Source organism: Oryzias melastigma, linkage group LG9 (assembly GCF_002922805.2).
Source record: "Oryzias melastigma strain HK-1 linkage group LG9, ASM292280v2, whole genome shotgun sequence".
Lineage (NCBI taxonomy): Eukaryota > Metazoa > Chordata > Actinopteri > Beloniformes > Adrianichthyidae > Oryzias > Oryzias melastigma.
Window position 1 is genome coordinate 12,237,875 of NC_050520.1, and position 18,254 is coordinate 12,256,128.

Consider the following 18,254-nt stretch of genomic DNA (forward strand, 5'->3'; position numbering starts at 1 on the left):
TGCTGAAAAACTACAAATGGGACCTTAAAAACCGGTTTCAGTCTGAAGTCGGCAGCCGAGGACAATGACGGAATGTGGCGCCCCCTGCAGGACGATGAGGGAATGAGGCGCCCCACAGGACGATGAGGGAATGTGGCGCCCCCTGCAGGACGCTAAAGTCTCAGTGAAGCTGAGCCAATCCCAAAGCTCCTCTGGAGTTCAACATGGATGCTGTTCACGTCTTCCTTCATCCTTAAGTTCATAAAACAAACAACATTTTTTTGGAGCATCTAAACCACCCCGACCATAACCCCCACCCCCCACGCCAGGCGCGGCGTCAGCAGTCTGCATTTACATCCGGGATGTCAGAGTTCGTCGTGGCGCAGCGGCTCCATGCTGGGCTGGATGAAGACCCCCTCCATGGTGCGCCACCAGCTGTGCTGGCCGGGGGAGTTCATGCCGTGCACCTCGCGCTGGCCCCGGATGGGGTGTCCGTACTGCTCGCCCGTGACGCTCAGGAACACCTCCGTGCCCACGTGCTTAAAGCGCACAGCCTCGTCGCGCTCCCACAGCACGCCGTCACACTGCACCGTCCACACGTCCAGGTCGTCGCCCTGGCCGTTCTCTCCAAAGGCGCTGACCTCCTGCGGGACACGAGACTCGGATAAATGACCTGCTGCTTCAGGGAGAACAAACATCTGATCAGAACCACAGGAACACCCCGCTGAGCTGCAGTGAGCTCCAGACCTGACACCAGAACCTGAGCAGAACCAGTAATGGTGTGATAGCAACTGTTTTAAACCAGAACCTAAAAGAACACAAACACTTCATGCTCTGCTTAAACTGGTTCTGTTTATATCAAATAAACAGAACCAGATAGACTCCTGCCCCGGCGCCGTGCTGCTTTAGGACTTTGAGACCAGAAAAAGATATGTAAAAAATAAATAAATAAAAACATCAAAGGGAGACGCTACCTGGTTGTTGGACAGCGGGGAGCTGAAGTGATGCGAGTGGAGGTTCCGACCCGTCTTCATGTGCGTGATGCGGATGGCCTGACCGCACTTGATGGGCGACCCGCGCTGACACGGACGGTCCGGTTTCCCCCGGATCTGCCAGTAACTGTTGGCATCTTCAGCGTTCTCCACCCCAGTTACAGACTGCTGCCCGCTGCCTGCACACACAACACAAACACACACAACACACACACAAAGTTGAACAGCTGCAGATCTCTCACAAAAGAAAACTAAATACTGAAGTGGATCTCTGGTTCCAGTCTGGTATTTGACCCAGATCACTGGATCCTGCTGTTATCAGTGGTGCAGTAACCCACATGACACTCTTTCTGAATAAGTCTGGTTCTCCATCAGCTCAAAATCTGCTCAAGCAACTAGAAACAGCCTTCGAATCAAAGATCCAAAAGGGTCCAAACCAGGAAGAAGGTCAGCTCCTCTGGAAAACCATCAGAGGTTAGGTGAGGTCATGAACTTTGCAGAAACAGTTTATGTAGGTCACATGACTCTGAACAGAACAGCCATGCACAGTGCAGGTGTTTGGATTGTATGAACAGAACCTCAGAGGAACAGAGTTTAGTTTGTTATAACGATTGAGTGGAACTTAGGAAAAAAAAAAAGTTAAAAAAAAGTTCTGCTTCCAGAACAGTGTTTACAAAACTAAGATTTTACACATTTGTACGTTTCCACATGCAGTTTGGATTCTATTTTTTTTTTGATTTTTTTTTTTTACTTCAAACACACAAGTCTCCATGCATTGGTGCATGGTTCACCAAAGACATGAGGAATTATCTGCATCCCCAAATAACCCTCATTAATCTACCAATGACCTTTAATATGCACACTGTTACTTGTTTGGAATTAAAAACCTATTTTTTTCACTATAATATTTATTTTAAAATTATAAATCCCTGAAATGTCACTATTTAACGTGGACTCAAAAAATTAAAGTCAGTTTGTCAAAACTAAACTGATGTTTTCTTTAATAAAGAAATAAAATATGTGATAAGCAGGAAAGTAGAGCCTCAAATATGTTCATCTTTCCAGATCTGACCTCCAACATTAATTATTCTATGAATGTGGTTACATTTATTATTATAGTTTGGATTCTTTCACATTTTAACAGTGTCTTTCAAACAGAAAACTAACTTAATTTATTATAAAGTAAATTATATGTAAACTAGATTGTCAGATTAATTTTAACTGAAGGTGAACACCTGTTAAAGGGGGCCTTGTTGGGCTCTGGGCCCCCCAGAGAAGCGTGTGACGCCCTTGTCCCCAGAGGAAACGCTCTGTCTCAACCACGGAGCAGAATTCTGCAATTCAGGCCCAGTTCAACCCGGATGATACCAAGTCCACATTTCAAACCGGTCCGTTTGGGTCGCTGCAGAACTAAGTCAAACCAGCACCTCCTTGGGGAACCGAACCGGTCTTACCTGAGCCGTATTTGACGTCGTGTGAGTGCAGTCGGACGTTATGGCGCGTGTTCAGCAGCTTCACCAGGGAGCCGCAGGTCACGTGGTTCAGTTCCGGTTCTTTGGCACCGCAGCCGGAGCTCAGTAGCAGCAGGACCGACAGAACCGAGCCCACAAGCCCGCGGACAGCGACGGCAGCATCCATCTCTGACCTGACTCAAACACACCGGCACCCGCAGGCGGGACTTTCCTCCCGCTGTCGCTGCGCTCCACCAATCACGGCGTGACAAGTCCCTGACACGTGGGCGCGTGCTGCCCTGTGATTGGTCACTGCGCACCGATGTGCCGTCACAACATTGGTGACAACCAGGAAGTGAAGATTCTAAAGTCGTTTAATTTCTACGTTCATTCATTAATTCTTCGTTCATTCAATAGTCTTTCTTATCGCGCTCACTCATTGATCAGTTAATTGTGATTTATTAAATCATGAAAAGAATAAAGTCCATCAAATGTTTTATTTACTTTTTCCTATTTTAGTTGTAATAATTGATTCGTTCAAATAAATTGGATAACAAATAATTCTTTCAAATGTGTTATTTCAAAGCATGTATTGCAATTTTCTATCAGATATTCATTTATTTGTTCTTCTGTTACTCAATTATATGTAGGAATATATGTACACCAAATCATTGACACATACAGAGATGGACAAATCACCTGTGACATCATGCAAAGAACTTGCCCCAATGTCAATTCATTCTCCATTTCTATGCGATACGGATATCACCATGTTGAAACCAATAAGGAGTGATTGGTCGGAGTTGACGTTTCTATGGCAACCACTCTCACCTATCAGGAGGGAGCTTGTCGAAAGTCCACACCCCCTACCACCGAAAGTTAGCTTGGGAGAAAATGTCAATCAAACATTTATAACCTTATAAGGGGGGCAAGAAAGCATCTGATTGGTCAGTTTATAACTTGAATATTTTGCAATAAAGATTTTTTATTATTTAACAAGTACATTTTAAAAGGTTTTGGAACAAAAATGTTTATTCTGACCAACAGAATGACTGAGAAACAGCTGTTTATTACTCTATAGAAGTTTATGGGATTTTGGCTTGTTGGAACCAGCAGGTACTTCCTGTTCGGAACGCCAGAGGGGAGGGGTCACTCTATCCAGTTCTCTATGTACAGTCAATGCCTAGGACAACAGAGTGTTGACTTCTTTAATACCAGACCAGGAGTCTGGTTTATGTTCGTAGCAGTCAGTTGAACCTGTTTCCAGTGCATGTTTGCTGGGAGACTCTTAGCTGTTCTGTTCATAACTTTTAAGGATAGAATTTCTAGTTTCACTCTAGAGCTGGAGAGAGTTTGTTTTGGGGCTCACAGGATGTCATCCCTGCTTTTTGCAGATGATGTTGTGTTTGTGCATTTTGGGCTCTCCTTTAACAGTTGATGAAGTGACTTCAATTATTGTCTAGATCTAACCTAGAAGAGGAAACTGTCAGAGGAGGAGCAGCAACACCAATTTGAAAGTAATCAAACATTTGCAACATTTATTCTCTGTAGTTTTTAATGATTTGACGGCAGTGATGGTGATGACTTTCCTTAGGAGACAGTCGGACAGGTGGAATCTAAAAAGCTGGAAAGAAAGAGAAGTTGCTCAGGTGGAAGAACCAGCAACACAAAGAGGTCTGAGGAGGAGCTGTGGGGGAAACTGGAGCTGCAGAGTCAACTTCTTTCCACCTGAGAAAGCTCGCCTGCATGATTAGCCTGCAGCACTTCCTGTAAGAGGGGAGAGGTCTCTCTGTGGTTATCTGACTATCACAATTAAAGACTCACCCTCCTCTCAACAGACCTGTGAAGAGTTTTTCTGAATCTCTTTGGGTTTTGTCGTCTATGTCTGGTCTACATTCATGCCCTCATGAACTCCTGCTAACGTTAGTCTTCTTCTGAGCTCAGAATCAAGACACCACATCTTCCTGTTGAGCTTTTTTGCATGAAAGTATTTAGAAAGCCAAACTCAAACTGTGAAGAAGACCTTGTAGATTGTGAGAAAGAGCAGCAGATTTTTTACGTTTGAGTTTTAAGAGTTTGTACATCTTTGGAGAGGTGGGAATGTTTGTCTTCCTGCCAGCTGCTGATCAACTAGAGTTAAAAATAAAATGGTTTCTACTCTTTTGTTTGCTGCTGACATCATCCCCCCTTCGGTTTCACATCCTCTGTCGTTTTAGGGGTGGAGCCTGTCCCTGCAGTCATTGGGTGATCTCCTGCAGAAGTAAACAACTGACTGTCCTCTGAGGGAGGTTTGTGTGCTGTGGGATGCTCAGAGAAGCTGGAGGAGAGCATGTGGGATTTGAGCTGATAACCTGCAGGTGCTGAACTGAGACGGTGAAGAAGAAGAGTTTGTTCATCCGTTTAAATGTGAGAGAACATGTAAAGAGACTTGGAAAAAACCTGTAAGCTGGTCTCTGCTCTGAGGCTGAATTCTGTGATCAGAACTGTATTCAGTATGCTGTGTTCTGTCACGCCAACAGAACATGTTTTACAATGTAAAGAATAAAGATTCACAATCCTTCAATGATCCACACAATTCAGAAATAAATCATACTCCTGATTCACTAAAGAAAATATCAAAGATTTGGTTTGGGATAGATCCCCTGCAAGGCATGCAAAACTTTAACCATTTCAGAAATACCGATTCTAATATGCATTAAATCACCTTTACTCCAAAATCACCTTTATCTAGCATCTCTACATCACATGTGTCAAAGTCGAGGCCCGGGGGCCAGATCCGGCCCTCCGGGTAATTCTATCCAGAGGGCTGGAGGGCTAATTTATTCTGGATTAATATTCCTGTAGCTGCCTTTTTATTATTCATAATCATGTTAAAAAGTTAAGGTTTAAAGTTTTTAATAGATAGATAGATACTTTATTAATCTCTGCAGAGAGAAATTCCCTGTCTGGTACCTCAACCATGCACACCAGCAGTCACACTAAAAAGACATAAGATTAACAACTCAGTAAAATAAAGCATAGATAAACAGAACATGAACATAATAAAAACACGAGTGTGATAAAAAGAATACTAAAAGTTACCTTAAAATAGGAATGATAAAATAAATAAATAGAAAGTACAGACTAAATAAAATGCGCAGAATAAATAAATAAAATGTGCAGATAAAATGCAAATACAATAAAATGTGCAGTAACATGTGCAGTCAGCAGTGCCTGTTATAAAACCTCATGGCAGTCGGGATAAAAGACCTCCTGAACCTCTCTGTTCTGCAGCGCAGAGAGATGAACCTCTGACTGCGACTGCTTCTCTGAGAGGCCTTCTACTAACTTTTTGGAGTATTTTGGCATTTACTAAGATTTCTTTAGTCCATTTTGAAGTTTAGCTAATATTTTAGCTTAATGCTAGCTGTTTTGGCTTATTTAGGCTTTTTTTTTTTTAGATAAATGCTAATTTGGCATTTAGCTAATATTTTATCTTCAGCATCTTCAACTATCAGCACTAGCATCTTCAGTGGTCAAATTCAACTTACAGCATTCTCACTAGCATTATCAAAGGTTAAACTATGAATCTAATTCATAATTATGTTAAAAGTTACAGTTTTAAAGTTTTAAAATGTAGTTTTAGTGTGTTCAATAAATGTTTATCCAGTTCGACTCACGACCTAAGGTGTGTTTTAGATTTTGCCCCCTTGTGATTGAGTTTGACACCCCTGATCTTAGCTTTGATACAATAAGTACAAAAAACTAAACTGAAAATAAAACAATGCTTAGAGACTTTTATTTGACTAACTATAAGTTAAAACCACAAATTTAAAGATCATTTCTACAGAATTTTTGACAGTAAATTTAACTTTCTTTGCTTAGTTGTTTGAGTTTGACACCCCTTGTTTACATGACAGAAAAAGCGAAGTCTTTTTATTTTCATAGCTGTAAAAGAAAGAAAAAAGAAAAATCCTCACATTAAGAAACGTTACTTTTAAAACAAACCCTAGCGTTGTTTAATTTTGACAGCAGCAACAAAACTGAAAATTCTAGCATTTTCCACCAGGGATTAAAAAAGTTTCTCACAAATCCTGTTTCAATGTTATCATTAGAGCTACTTAAACCACTTAGGAAACACAATCCTGAAGTAATGATGAGCAACAAAAATGTGAGACACTCATCCGTCCTATACAACTCCTCCATCACTCAGGGCGTGCTGTCCCTCTGTTTTCAGTCTATGACCCAACAGCAAAAAGTGTCATATTTTAGTGTACTACAAGTATATTTAGTCTATGCTGAAACAAAGACATGCTTGAAGTTTACTTTTTAAATACTATCTATAAATTGCAAGCTTAAATGTTCCAAAAAGAAGTATTCGGTTAGTTTACGTTCAACTTCTACACTCCAAACACAAGGTCTGAAGTATATTTGCTATTCTTATACTTATACTCAAGTATATCTAATAAAATAAACTTCATATGTACTACTTTAGCTAAGGACAGCGTGTTTTCAAGTCTGATTTTATGAGGAAGATAAAGTCGGGGCTGACAAGACAAAAACAAATGAAAAAAGACAAAACTCAAAAATAAAATACATCAACTTTAGTATTTTACCTTCATTTTTCCTGCTTCTGCTTCCGGATCATTTTGATGGTATTTGTTTTAAATCAGTCTGATTAAAAATGAGTAGCTGTCAATCGTTGTCACTTCCAAAATATTTGACAACAAGCACACACAATTTGTACAACAATTTATACAACAAACATCCAACAAATACCATCTTAAGTGTGTTAAATGCCACCCAATCCCCATACACTAAAGAGAGCATGTGACTTCTGTTTAGTTATCTTTAACTTCAGGATGTCCCTCTAGCGCCCCCCAATGATTTGGGGGCCACTCATGGATCCCCCACAGAAAACTTTTATGAGTAACATCCTTAGATTACATCTGTGGGTGGTTCCTTCAATACTTTTTATTGCTGGTTAAGTAAACTATTCAAAGTTTGAGTGAATACTGAAAATCCTGACACTGGAGGAAGCAGTGAACGCATCATGAGGCTGGTCAGACTGGTTAGGTGAGTCTGAGTGACGAGTACACCTGTCAGTCCTGTCTCCGGCCGACCTGGTTCAGTTAGAGCACGGCAGGCCGACACACGGACCCATCACAAGGTAGGTCTCCCAGACCCCCTTTTCCAGGAGAACCGGATGTCCTCCTTGGATCTCTAAAGTGGGTAAATGTTTGGACAGGTTTCAGGGACTCTGCTCAGGCAGGAGCTCAGGTGTTGTCAGGAGTGCATGTCTGTGCTTTGTTCTGGTCAGGAGCTGCAGCGTGGGAGGTCAGGTCTCAGTCAGGGTAGAGAAGGGCTCTGAGTGGGGGGGCAGGGTTTGAGGGGGTTCTTTCATCGTTCAGATGTGAATCAGACATCTTATCCTGATGGTGTTTTTAAAGTCAAGTGTTGTGATGGAAGTATTTCCACAGTGATCGTGGTCCTTATCATGCATGGTCACTTGAAGCTGAAGTGGAGGCTAAAACATTCAGGGGGTGTGGTCTGTTGATCATCTAAGACACATGTGTCAACGTCAAGGCCCGGGGGCCGAATCCGGCCCTCCGGGTAATTCAATCCGACCCTCCAGATCATTTTATTTTGTTGCTATTAATGGCCTGATGTTATCCTACGCCCATTTCCAACTTGTATAATTTTGAGAAAATATATGAGGGTTAAATATTGAAAGTTATTTAAGGTTCAAACTGCTTTATTCTAGAATAATATTTCTGCCTTTTTATTATTCATGATTATGTTAAAAAGTTACAGTTTTAAAAATTGGCATTCTGCGAGTTTTTTTGGACTGTTTTGGCATTTTCTAAGATTTTTTAAGCTATTTTGGAGGTTAGCTAGTATTTCAGCTACATGCTAGCTATTTTGGCTACTTTAGGCTTTTTTTTTGTTGTTTTTAAGGCCATTTCGAAGATTAGCTAATGTTTCAGCTACAGGCTAGCTGTTTTGGCTAACCTTTGTTTTGCTTTTTGTTGTTGTTTTTTGGCTAATTTGGCATTTCGATAATATTTTAGCTGGCTATCAGCTTCAGTGATTTATTTGGATTTTGGTCCCCTGGGGGATTGAGTTTGACCCCCCCTGATCTTGGCTGTGACACAATAAGTACAAAAAACTAAATTGAAAAAATAAAGCAATGTTTAGAGACTTTTATTTAACTAACTATGAATTAAAAACACAAATTTACAGATCATTTCTACAGAATTTCTGACAGTAAATTTAATTTTCTTAGCTTAGCTGTTGACATGTTCAAAATCTAAACAGAAGTAGCAAAACTTAACCAATTTCTTATTTATTCAAACGTATCATTGTTCTTTAAAGGTAAAGAGCAACAAAAATGGAAATGGAGCAGCAGGTTGCAGAGCCCTGGTCTAGGGTGTACCCCACAACAGTAGCAATGATAGGCTCCAGCAACCTCATGACCCTGAAAGGGATTTAGAGGTTTCAGAAAATTGATGGTTGAAAATGATTAGTGACTTAAATCATGTAGTTAATGTTAAGTTAACATTTAAATCCCATTAGTTTGTCACACACCTGGGTGTGGAATTAGCTTTCCACATTTGACCCATCCCCTGGGAAAGCGGTGATCTACAGACATAGCCGTGTTTAAGACCCATTTGGTGGTTTCACCCGCCTAATGCTGAGCGTCAAGCAGGGCAGCACTGCCTCTTACTTTTAGAGTCTGCCTTTTAACCAATAGTATGGTACAAATGGTTTGGTATGACCATTCAGATGAACGTTCCGTGGTTTGAGGGGTTTTAATGAATGGCTGGTAGTCTGAGGAACTTGATAAGATACTCCAAAGAAAGCAAAAAATGTTGTGGGGAAATCATAGGAGACCAACATCTGAGGGGTTTTCATGTCACATTGTTTTGACACAATACCATCAGAACATGTTCAAACTTTTGTAGACCACCAAGTACACTTGTTTTAAAAGTCCCACTGCGATCAGCTATAGCAGGGGTATCAGACTCAGTCGCACAGGGGGCCAAAATCCAAAACACACCTTATGTCACGGGCCGAACAGGATAAACATTTATTGAACACTCTAAAACTACTTTTTTGAAACTTTAAAACCGTAACATTTTAACATAATTATGAACTAGATATATAGGATTACCTGTGATAATGGTAGTGTGAATGCTGTAAGCTGAAGATGCTGAAACTGATAGCTGAAATCACCGAAGGTGATAGCCAGCTAAAATATTAGCTAAATGCCAAATTAGCCTAAAAAAACTAAGAAAAAAAACAAAGGTTAGTCAAAACAGCTAGCCTTTAGCTGAAAAAACAGCTAAACTTCAAAGTAGCCTGAATAATGGAAAAAAGACTAAAATAGCCAAAACAGCTAGTGTGTAAATATTAGCCTAGCTCCAAATCAGCCTAAAAAAACAAAAAAATCCTAAATTAGCCAGAACACCTAGCATATAGCTGAAATATTAGCCAAACTTTAAAACAGCTTTAAAAAAAAAACAAAGAAATACTAAATTAACCAAAACAGCTGTCATGCAGCTGAAATATTAGCTAATCGCCAAAGTAGCCCTAAACAAATCTTAGTAAATGCCAAAATAGTCCAAAAAGCTTGCAGAATGCCAATTTTTAAAACTCTAAAATGTAAATTTTTAACATTACTATTAATAATAAAAAGCAGGAATATTATTCCAGAATAAATCAACTTAAACCTTAAATGACTTTCAATATTTTACTCTCCATAAAAATATATTTTTATAAAATTATACAAGTTAGAAATAACCACAAAATAACATCGGGTCATTAATACGATAAAATAAAAGGATCTGGAGGGCTGGATAGAATTACCTGGAGGGGCCTTGACTTTGACACATGACTTTAAACCCAAAATCCTTCACATACTGTAACTTTTCAACCATTAATGCGATCTACACAATTCTAGCAGATTTTAAAGGAGAAAAGCGGTGTGAACTTAAACACTGGAGCTCCGGTGTTAAAGGGTTAGCTATCTACTTACAATTTTACTTTTTGAATCATTTTTGTAAGTTTCTACCTTCCTCTGAATCAAAGCCCCCCCCCATACTGTCCGTGACACCCCACGTTTCCCTTTTCACCACTGTTAGAGAGCAGAGAAGCAGATCAGATGAGGTCTCATGGACTCCCTATGTTTGGTCCCACAGGCGGCGCACAGTCCTGGTCCAGATGTCTTCAGGAGGGTTTGCGGCCAGGTTCGACCGGGTCAGGGACTTTACAATCTACGATGAGGTTGCTGCAGACGCCCCATATTTTAACACCCAGCTACCCCCGCCGCCACCACCACCAACCTCATACGGAATGACGCAGGTGCCAGCGTCGAGCTTGGACCCCCTTCCCCCGCCTCCACTCCCTGACCAGCCAGCAGTTGGGCCAGAGACCTTTTACCCCCCCAGTGACAGTGAGCCCCCCGAAGGCGACTGCGACGCCATGGACATCAAGCCGGTCCACCGCTTCATCCCCGACTCCGTGAAAAACTTCTTTCGTGGCAGCAGCAGAAACCGCGGCTCCAAAACCCAGTCTGTCACCTCTGTGCCTTCCAACCACTCCTCTGCCCTTTCATCCAAAAAAAACCTCAAGTCCCACACCACAGAGGGGGTGCCCTGCTCTCCGCCGAACTCTGCGCCCCCATCCCCTTCTCTCCCAGGCTCCACCCGGCCTTACAGCAGCTACCAGAAGGAGCAAGAAGCGCTGCTGCTGGGCGCAGAGGCTCGGGACCTCATGTCCACCGCCCCCAGCAACATCTCCACTCAGACCTACCAGGAGCGAGTGGAGGAGTACCACCAGCGCTACGCCTACATGAAATCCTGGGCCGGCCTGCTCAGGATCCTCGGCTGCGTTCAGTTGCTGCTGGGCGCCGCCGTGTTCGCCTGTGTCTGTGCCTATGTTCACAAGGACAACGAGTGGTTCAACATGTATGGCTACTCGCAGCCACAGCTCTACGGCGGGCTCGGGGGCGGTGTTGGTGGATACGGGGCCAGTTCCTACTCCGGTCCAAAGACCCCTTTTGTCCTGGTGGTGGCTGGCCTTGCCTGGATAGTGACGATCATCCTGGTCGTCATAGGAATGACCCTGTACTACAGAGCCATCCTGCTGGACTCGTCCTGGTGGCCCCTGACCGAGTGTGCCATCAACTTGGTTCTGGCGGTCCTCTACATGGCTGCAGGGATAGTGTATGTTAGGGACACCACCCGTGGAGGCCTGTGCAACATGCCTGTCTTCAACAATGGCCTGAGCGGAGCCTTCTGCCGCACGGAGGCCGGCCAGACTGCAGCCATCATCTTCCTCTTCATCAACATGGTGCTGTACTTCATCAGTGCTGCAGTTTGCCTGAAACTGTGGAGACACGAAGCTGCCAGGATGAGAAGGGAGGCGTACGCCCAGGAGGTCTGCTTTTCAACCCACACTCACCTGCTTCACCACCTTGCAGCTCATGTCCAAACACACGGGGTGTGGTCCCTGTTTGTGAAAATCAGTGCCCATCAGCCCTGATGCTAAACAAATACAGATCACATGTTTTCAGAAAGTTTAGGGGCCAAGGGGGTCATAAAGAAACAGGACAATGACAGAGATTGGACTCCCTGTTTCGGGTATGGACCCATGTCAGGAGTGTCAAACTCAATCAGAGAAGGGGCCAAAATCTAAAACACACCTTAGGTCATGGACCAAACAAGATAAACATTTATTGAACACTCTAAAACTACATTTTTAGAACTTCAAAACTTTTTAACATAATTATGAACTAGATGTATAGCATTACCTGTGATAATGCTGAGGTTAATAGCTGAAAATGTGAGGCTGATAGTCAGCTAAAATATTAGCAAACTGCCAAATTAGCCTAAAAAAGTTAAAAAAAAAAACAGCTAGAATGTAGCTGAAAAGACTAACTAAACTTCTTAATATCCTCCAAAACAGTCTTAAAAAACTTAAAAAGAAAAATTTAAGGTAGCCAAAACAGCTAGCCTGTAGCTGAAATATTAGCTAAACTCTAAAATAGATTAAACAAATCTTAGTAAACAGTCCAAAAAGCTATCAGAACACCAATTTTTAAAACTGTAACTTTTTTACATAATTATGAATAATAAAAAGGCAGCAATTTTAGTCCAGAATAAATCAACTTAAACCTTCAATAACTTTCAATATTTTACTCTCCATAAAAATATTTGTTGTCAAATATATACAAGTTAGAACATCGGGTCATTATTAAAAATAAATAAAAATGATCTGGAGGGCCGGATAGAATTACCAGGAGGGCCGGATCCGGCCCCAGGGCCTCGACGTTGACACATGTGACCTACGTCCTTTGATTTGGTTAAAGCTATAGAGTTCGTTTCCAACTCCAGTCCAGATCACGTGTGGACTGGAGTAAATAAGTGCACTGACACCTGTTAAAAGAGGAAGTCTTGGTCTGCTTCAAAACAGATTTGGTGTAGTTCACTTACTAGTTGAAAATGAACCACTGCTGCTCTGGGCCAATTCTAAACATTTTTGGGAGTGCCAAGCTACAGTGGCTGAGCATTAGAAGAACAAGGAGCTTTGAGCACTAAAGTCATGAGCAGTGGACAAACCAAGCAACAAAGTTCAGTGATAGTTGTGCAGATACACACATAACACAACCGCTGGAGTAAACTCAGAAATGTAAAAGTATTTCCATGTTTAGCAAAGAGGGATGGAGTCTGGTTTGAAGCTCCTGAACAAGTCTGCACAAGTTAGGTTAAGATGTGTTTTATGAGTTAAAATTCTGATGAATGAAGAACTTTTATCAAGGGTTTTATGATTTATCGACTTAACCAATGAATTGATACATATTGCTATAATCCAACAAGATCGATCTGTCTGAGGCAAGTTGTTAATCAAATTGAGTCAACCTAAACCATTAAAATAAGATGTTTCAAGATGAGATAAATCGATAATTAGTATTGAAAAATAAAATTTTGACTGAGACAGGTTAGGTATATTTTAATGTAATATAACATGACCTTCACAGCAGACAACAAACAAAGCCTAAGCAGCTAGAATTATCATGATCACTGGTTGAAAAGTGACAGTATGTTAAAGATTTTGCGTCACCAGTGGCGCCTCAGGATCTACCAGCCTGCCTATTCCTGCATCAGGTGTCACCAATCACATTATTGACGTAGCCCTCATGAAAGACCTGATGTTAATCAAGTGCTCTCCAACCGCTTAGTTTGGCTTTATTCAGATTATTCATTTGATACATTGTAATACAAACACTGAAAGAAAAACAAAGGAAACAAAGATCTTTTTTAGTTTGAGAAAGGAAAAGGTGTCTTATTTCTGAATCACCTTAAGCTGTGGACAAAGAAACAACCTTTGTGGAAGAGAGGGGTAATTCCCTTTTACTATTAGAACTGTTGAAGAATTTATAAAGGGACAACTGAAAAAAAATGTTCATTGTAAGTAGATGTTACATCAGACACGGTCATTTACTTAAGTATCATGGCTATACCAGACAAAGTTGATTATATATATTTTTATTTTGTAAAATCCAAACACCGTCTGGAGTTTGAAGGAAACACAAGAAGCACTGCCCATCCATCCGCTCCTCCATTTCTACTGAATCTCTTTTGGGGTCATGGGGGTACTAGGGCCTCTAGTAGCACCATGACCCCATCCTGAACAGGTCACCTGTCTGTTGAGGGGTCACATAATCATAACATTCACACCTAGAACCACATGCCACGCCATTCAAACTTCATACAAGAAACATCCGGCCAAGATTAGAACCTAGGAGGCGACACTATACACTACCATGACGTGATTTACATTATATCATCTGATGGTGAATGACACTCAAAGCGCTCGTCTTCCTTTTGAGGAGCTGTGAGCATTGACTGCTCAGTGTGTGCACAAACATCTGATATTCCTCTTTACTGATGACATGAGTTTTTAGACCTGATCCAGTGGTGCTTTTCTCAAGTGAGAGAGTAATGAGTGACGTGACCTCGGCAAACATCTAATCCTCCTCATCTTTTTCTCAGATGAAGACTATCGGCTCTTCGGTTCCGCTGCCGATTGTAAGTTAACCCTATCTGCTTCCGTCTCTGAAGCTCAGCGGCCGTCTGAATTCTTCCTTTTTCTTCGCCAGCTGGATTCGGTCTCTCGGGCCTCCGAGCAGACGCCTCTGCCAACCGTCCAGCCTGACATCATGAACGCACGAAATGCCCCCGTGGGGTCTTCCTTAATGGCGGCGGAGCCAGAGATCCTTCACGGTCACATTCCAGCTGGTCACATCCCCAAACCCGTGGTTATAGCCGACTATGTGGTGTGAGTTCTGTATTTCCAGAGACCTGATGTTCAGCTAATCCCATTTATTCAAATTGAAAAACCTTTCGTTTTCCCCTCCAGCTTTGGGACTTTCAATGTCCGTTTTCAAACTTTGTGAGGAAAAGTTGTCTTTAAATCAATGGGCCAGTGTTTTACTGAACAGTGCAAAAGGGCTGCCTGGCCTCTTTGTGACTTAGATCAGAATTGTTCCTCAGCTCAAGAAGACTCTCTGCATCCTGTTTACACAGGAAGTATCCCAGTATCCAATCGGCTGAGGATCGGGACCGGTACAAGGCTGTGTTTACTGACCAGTACGCCGAGTACGGGGACCTCCACAAAGAGGTTCAAGCAATGGCCCAGAAGTTTGAGGAGATGGACAGGATGATGCAGGACCTCGCCTCCAGACCGTCCAGCCAGATGGTAAAAACAGCTCCGTACTGAGCATGCTCAGACACGCCTCTATGTACACAGGCTGATTGATGTCGGTTTCACTGCAGGAGCAGGAGCGCATCAACAAAATCCTGATGGACTACCGAATGAAGAAAGCCGTGAGTACCATTGTGATGTTCTGGAAACATCTCGTACTCTAACAGCCTTTCCTTCTTCATATCACTTTGATTTACACTGAAATCCCATTCCTCACAAAACTCCAGCAGTTCAGAAGTTCTAGCAAGAGCTGCAAATGATGATAGTCCTTCACAGGACCACAGAACCGAAACATGATGGTTCGTTCCTCTGAACAGTGAGAGATCAAAAATCGCATAGAAAATCAAGAAAGCCGCTTGAACAAATGTATATGCATTTCATTGATGGAAATCCAACTTGTACCTTTAATATCAGCCCAAAGGTTTCCTGTAGTTGATGATCAGGTTTCTGCTCATACCAGGAGAGATTTTGGTCCATCTTTCTTTACAAATTATTCTAAATGGCATGTCGTAAGTCCTGCTCATCACTGGCTCACAGGCTCCTGTCATGAAATCCATAATATACTCACAGCCCCAGCACTTTCTAAAGACTGTGTACAATTTCTTCATTGTGATTCTATGAATTCAATTTAATTCAATGTTATTTCTATAGCCCAATATCACAAAAACAATTGCCTCATTGGGCTTCACACAGGTAATTTTACAGAAGCAGGGAGTTAATCATAAAATATTAACAGTAGCTAATTGCTAAACTGAGTAAATAAAACTGGTTATCCCTGCCCTTAGACCCTCCCTCCCAGTAAGAAAAAACTCCTAAAAAAAGCTAAATTCAGGAAAAAAGAAGAAACCATAAGGATGTCCACATGAGGGAGAGATCCTCTCCCAGGACGGACAGGAGATTTACCACGTCTATGTCTGCTGACTATGACAAGAGATTGTTGTCTTGAAGGAGTTCAAAATCAAGAGGGAGAAGAGAGATGCTAACTAAGACTGGGAAAGAGTGTTGCATGACCTTTAGATGTGAAATTGACAGTAATTTTGGTGAAATTGTATTTAGCTATGGGCTGCGAGGTGGCGCAGTGGTTAGCGCTCTTGCCTCACAGCGAGAAGGCCCCGGTTTGACTCCCGGCTGGGACCTTTCTGTGTGGAGTTTGCATGTTCTCCCCGTGCATGCGTGGGTTTTCACCAGGGACTCCGGCTTCCTCCCACCGTCCAAAAGCATGCTTCATAGGTTCATTGGTGACTCTAAATTGCCCCTAGGTGTGAATGTGAGAGTGAATGTGTGTGTGATTGAGGCCCTGCGACAGACTGGCGACCTGTCCAGGGTGTACCCCGCCTTCGCCTTTCAGCAGCCGGGTTAGGCTCCGGCACCCCCGCGACCGGGGCCAGGGACGAAGCGGTCAAGAAGATGAAAGTACTTAGCTATTTTTTTGTTCTATAAGAAGATGAAATTAAAAGTATGCAAGTGCATTGGGGTTTGTATCAAATAGTTCATTTGTATTTAATGTCATACTAAGTAATCAAAGAATGCAGGTATGGAGAGAAAATAGGTTCACTTTGATTTGTGGATGCGTAATTCTTGCTTTGTGCGTAAATTACGATCTGTGGATGTGTACTCTTGATTTGTCCATAGCCTTGGATTTGTACGTGTGTATTTTGGATTTGTAGCTCATATAATATGTTTTGTGCATAAGTAAAACAATTACAAAATTAGAAAAATACAATTCACACATGCACAAATTAAAATGACAACAGCTTGAAACTAAACTTTAAAAATTACGCACAAATCACCTCTTACCCACACATAAAACAGTTAAGTACGAATCTTTGCTGAGACTCTTTTCACGTCTCACTGATTCCTCTGTAAGTGATGCATTCAAGTACTACTAAAATGCTTGTTCATCAGAGTTTTCTTATCAGCCGTTTTGAGCTTGGATTGTTAACAATATCTGGTGAAACCTGGCATTTTTCCACTTTTTAAAACAGATATTCCTGATAATTAATATTAAAAAGTCGAAATAAATGTTTCTAAAACAATTATCCCTTTAAAAATAAATATATTCCCGGAAAGACTGATGTTATTTGCATGTAAATACATGCGAGTAGCACGAAAACGTATGGAAAATCATGATCGCCACATTTAAAAAGCACGGTCAACATGCACACTGCCGTATTTTACGTGCGTCCAAGATCTGTTTTTCTCTTGGCCACACATTTTAAGTGTGGTCAACATGCACTTTCTGAATTGCACGCACACATTTACGTGTGTCCAAGCGCAATAATTGATGTGAATCCTACATTGCACATGCACAAATCAAGAATGCACATGCACAGATCCTAATCAAGAATGACGCACCTACAAATTGAAGTGAGTCTGTTTTCTCTCCATATGCAGGTGGCCCTCAAAATGTTTCACCTCACCAAATCTAGTCCTCCCTGCAAAACGTTTTGACACCCCTGTTCTAAATCCTTCAGATCTGGTGTCAGTTGCTTAGCAACTCTCTCTCCAGAGGTTTTCCAGAGGACTGAGGTCCAGAGACTGACTCACCACTCCATGACCTTCACCTGGTTCTTCTTCAGACATTCCTTGGTTGTCTTGGCTGAATGTTTTGGGTCATGATCCCGTTAAAGATCCATACAAACCCTATTTTTATTCAGATACTCACACAGTGAAGGAACTCACCCCGAACCATAATGCTTCCACCTCCATGCTTGACAGTGAGGATGGTGGAGTCACAGATAGAATTTCTCTTCCTACAAACGGTTGGGTTGATGCCAAAGATCTCCATGTTGGTCTGATCTGACCACAGCAGCTTCTCTGTCAGTCTGTCTCTGAATCCTGAAGGTATTCATGGACAAACTTCAGGAGGATCTGCTCGTGTGTCTTCTTCATCAGGAGGACTTTATCTCTGCTAGACGTTAATCCCTTGTGGTGTGAAGTCTTCCTGGTGGTTTTCTTGGTGGCTGCAGTTCCAGCTGCTTTCAGATCATCCACTAACTCCTGCTGTTGTTTTAGGACATTTCTCTCTGTTCTCATGATGACGGAAACCCAGCAGGTCAGATTCAATTCAATTCAATTCAATTTT

The 18,254-nt window shown here is 41.9% G+C and overlaps 2 protein-coding genes across 4 annotated transcripts in view; one reads left to right on the forward strand and one right to left on the reverse strand.

Annotated features, from left to right (window-relative positions):
• Positions 1-2,677, reverse strand: sdf2l1 (stromal cell-derived factor 2-like 1). Its single transcript, XM_024260094.2, has 3 exons — positions 2,426-2,677; positions 954-1,150; positions 1-623 (listed from the first exon to the last, which is right to left on the reverse strand). The coding sequence occupies exons 1-3, from the start codon at positions 2,607-2,609 to the stop codon at positions 345-347; spliced, it is 660 nt and encodes a 219-aa protein (XP_024115862.1). The 5' UTR covers positions 2,610-2,677; the 3' UTR covers positions 1-344.
• Positions 2,678-7,288: 4,611 nt separating this feature from the next.
• marveld2b (MARVEL domain containing 2b) overlaps positions 7,289-18,254 on the forward strand; it is a 15,670-nt gene continuing 4,704 nt past the window's right edge. The window contains exons 1-6 of one of the 3 annotated variants that reach the window (XM_024260103.2): positions 7,289-7,477; positions 10,603-11,842; positions 14,458-14,493; positions 14,565-14,743; positions 14,992-15,163; positions 15,241-15,291. In XM_024260103.2, the coding sequence (XP_024115871.1) occupies positions 7,455-7,477; positions 10,603-11,842; positions 14,458-14,493; positions 14,565-14,743; positions 14,992-15,163; positions 15,241-15,291 (1,701 nt within the window). In that variant the 5' untranslated portion in view covers positions 7,289-7,454. Of the gene's footprint in view, positions 7,572-7,595; positions 7,630-10,602; positions 11,843-14,457; positions 14,494-14,564; positions 14,744-14,991; positions 15,164-15,240; positions 15,292-18,254 lie in introns of those variants that run through there. The other 2 variants (XM_024260104.2, XM_036213714.1) reach the window with 2 other exon arrangements.

Excerpts from the sequence above, each read along its gene's own strand:
- sdf2l1 (XM_024260094.2), bottom strand. The coding sequence starts at position 2,609 with ATGGATGCTGCCGTCGCTGTCCGCGGGCTTGTGGGCTCGGTTCTGTCG. Across the intron at positions 1,151-2,425 it reads CGACGTCAAATACGGCTCAG|GCAGCGGGCAGCAGTCTGTA; the intron begins GTAAGACCGGTT and ends TTGTGTGTGCAG. Across the intron at positions 624-953 it reads CCCCGCTGTCCAACAACCAG|GAGGTCAGCGCCTTTGGAGA; the intron begins GTAGCGTCTCCC and ends CGTGTCCCGCAG.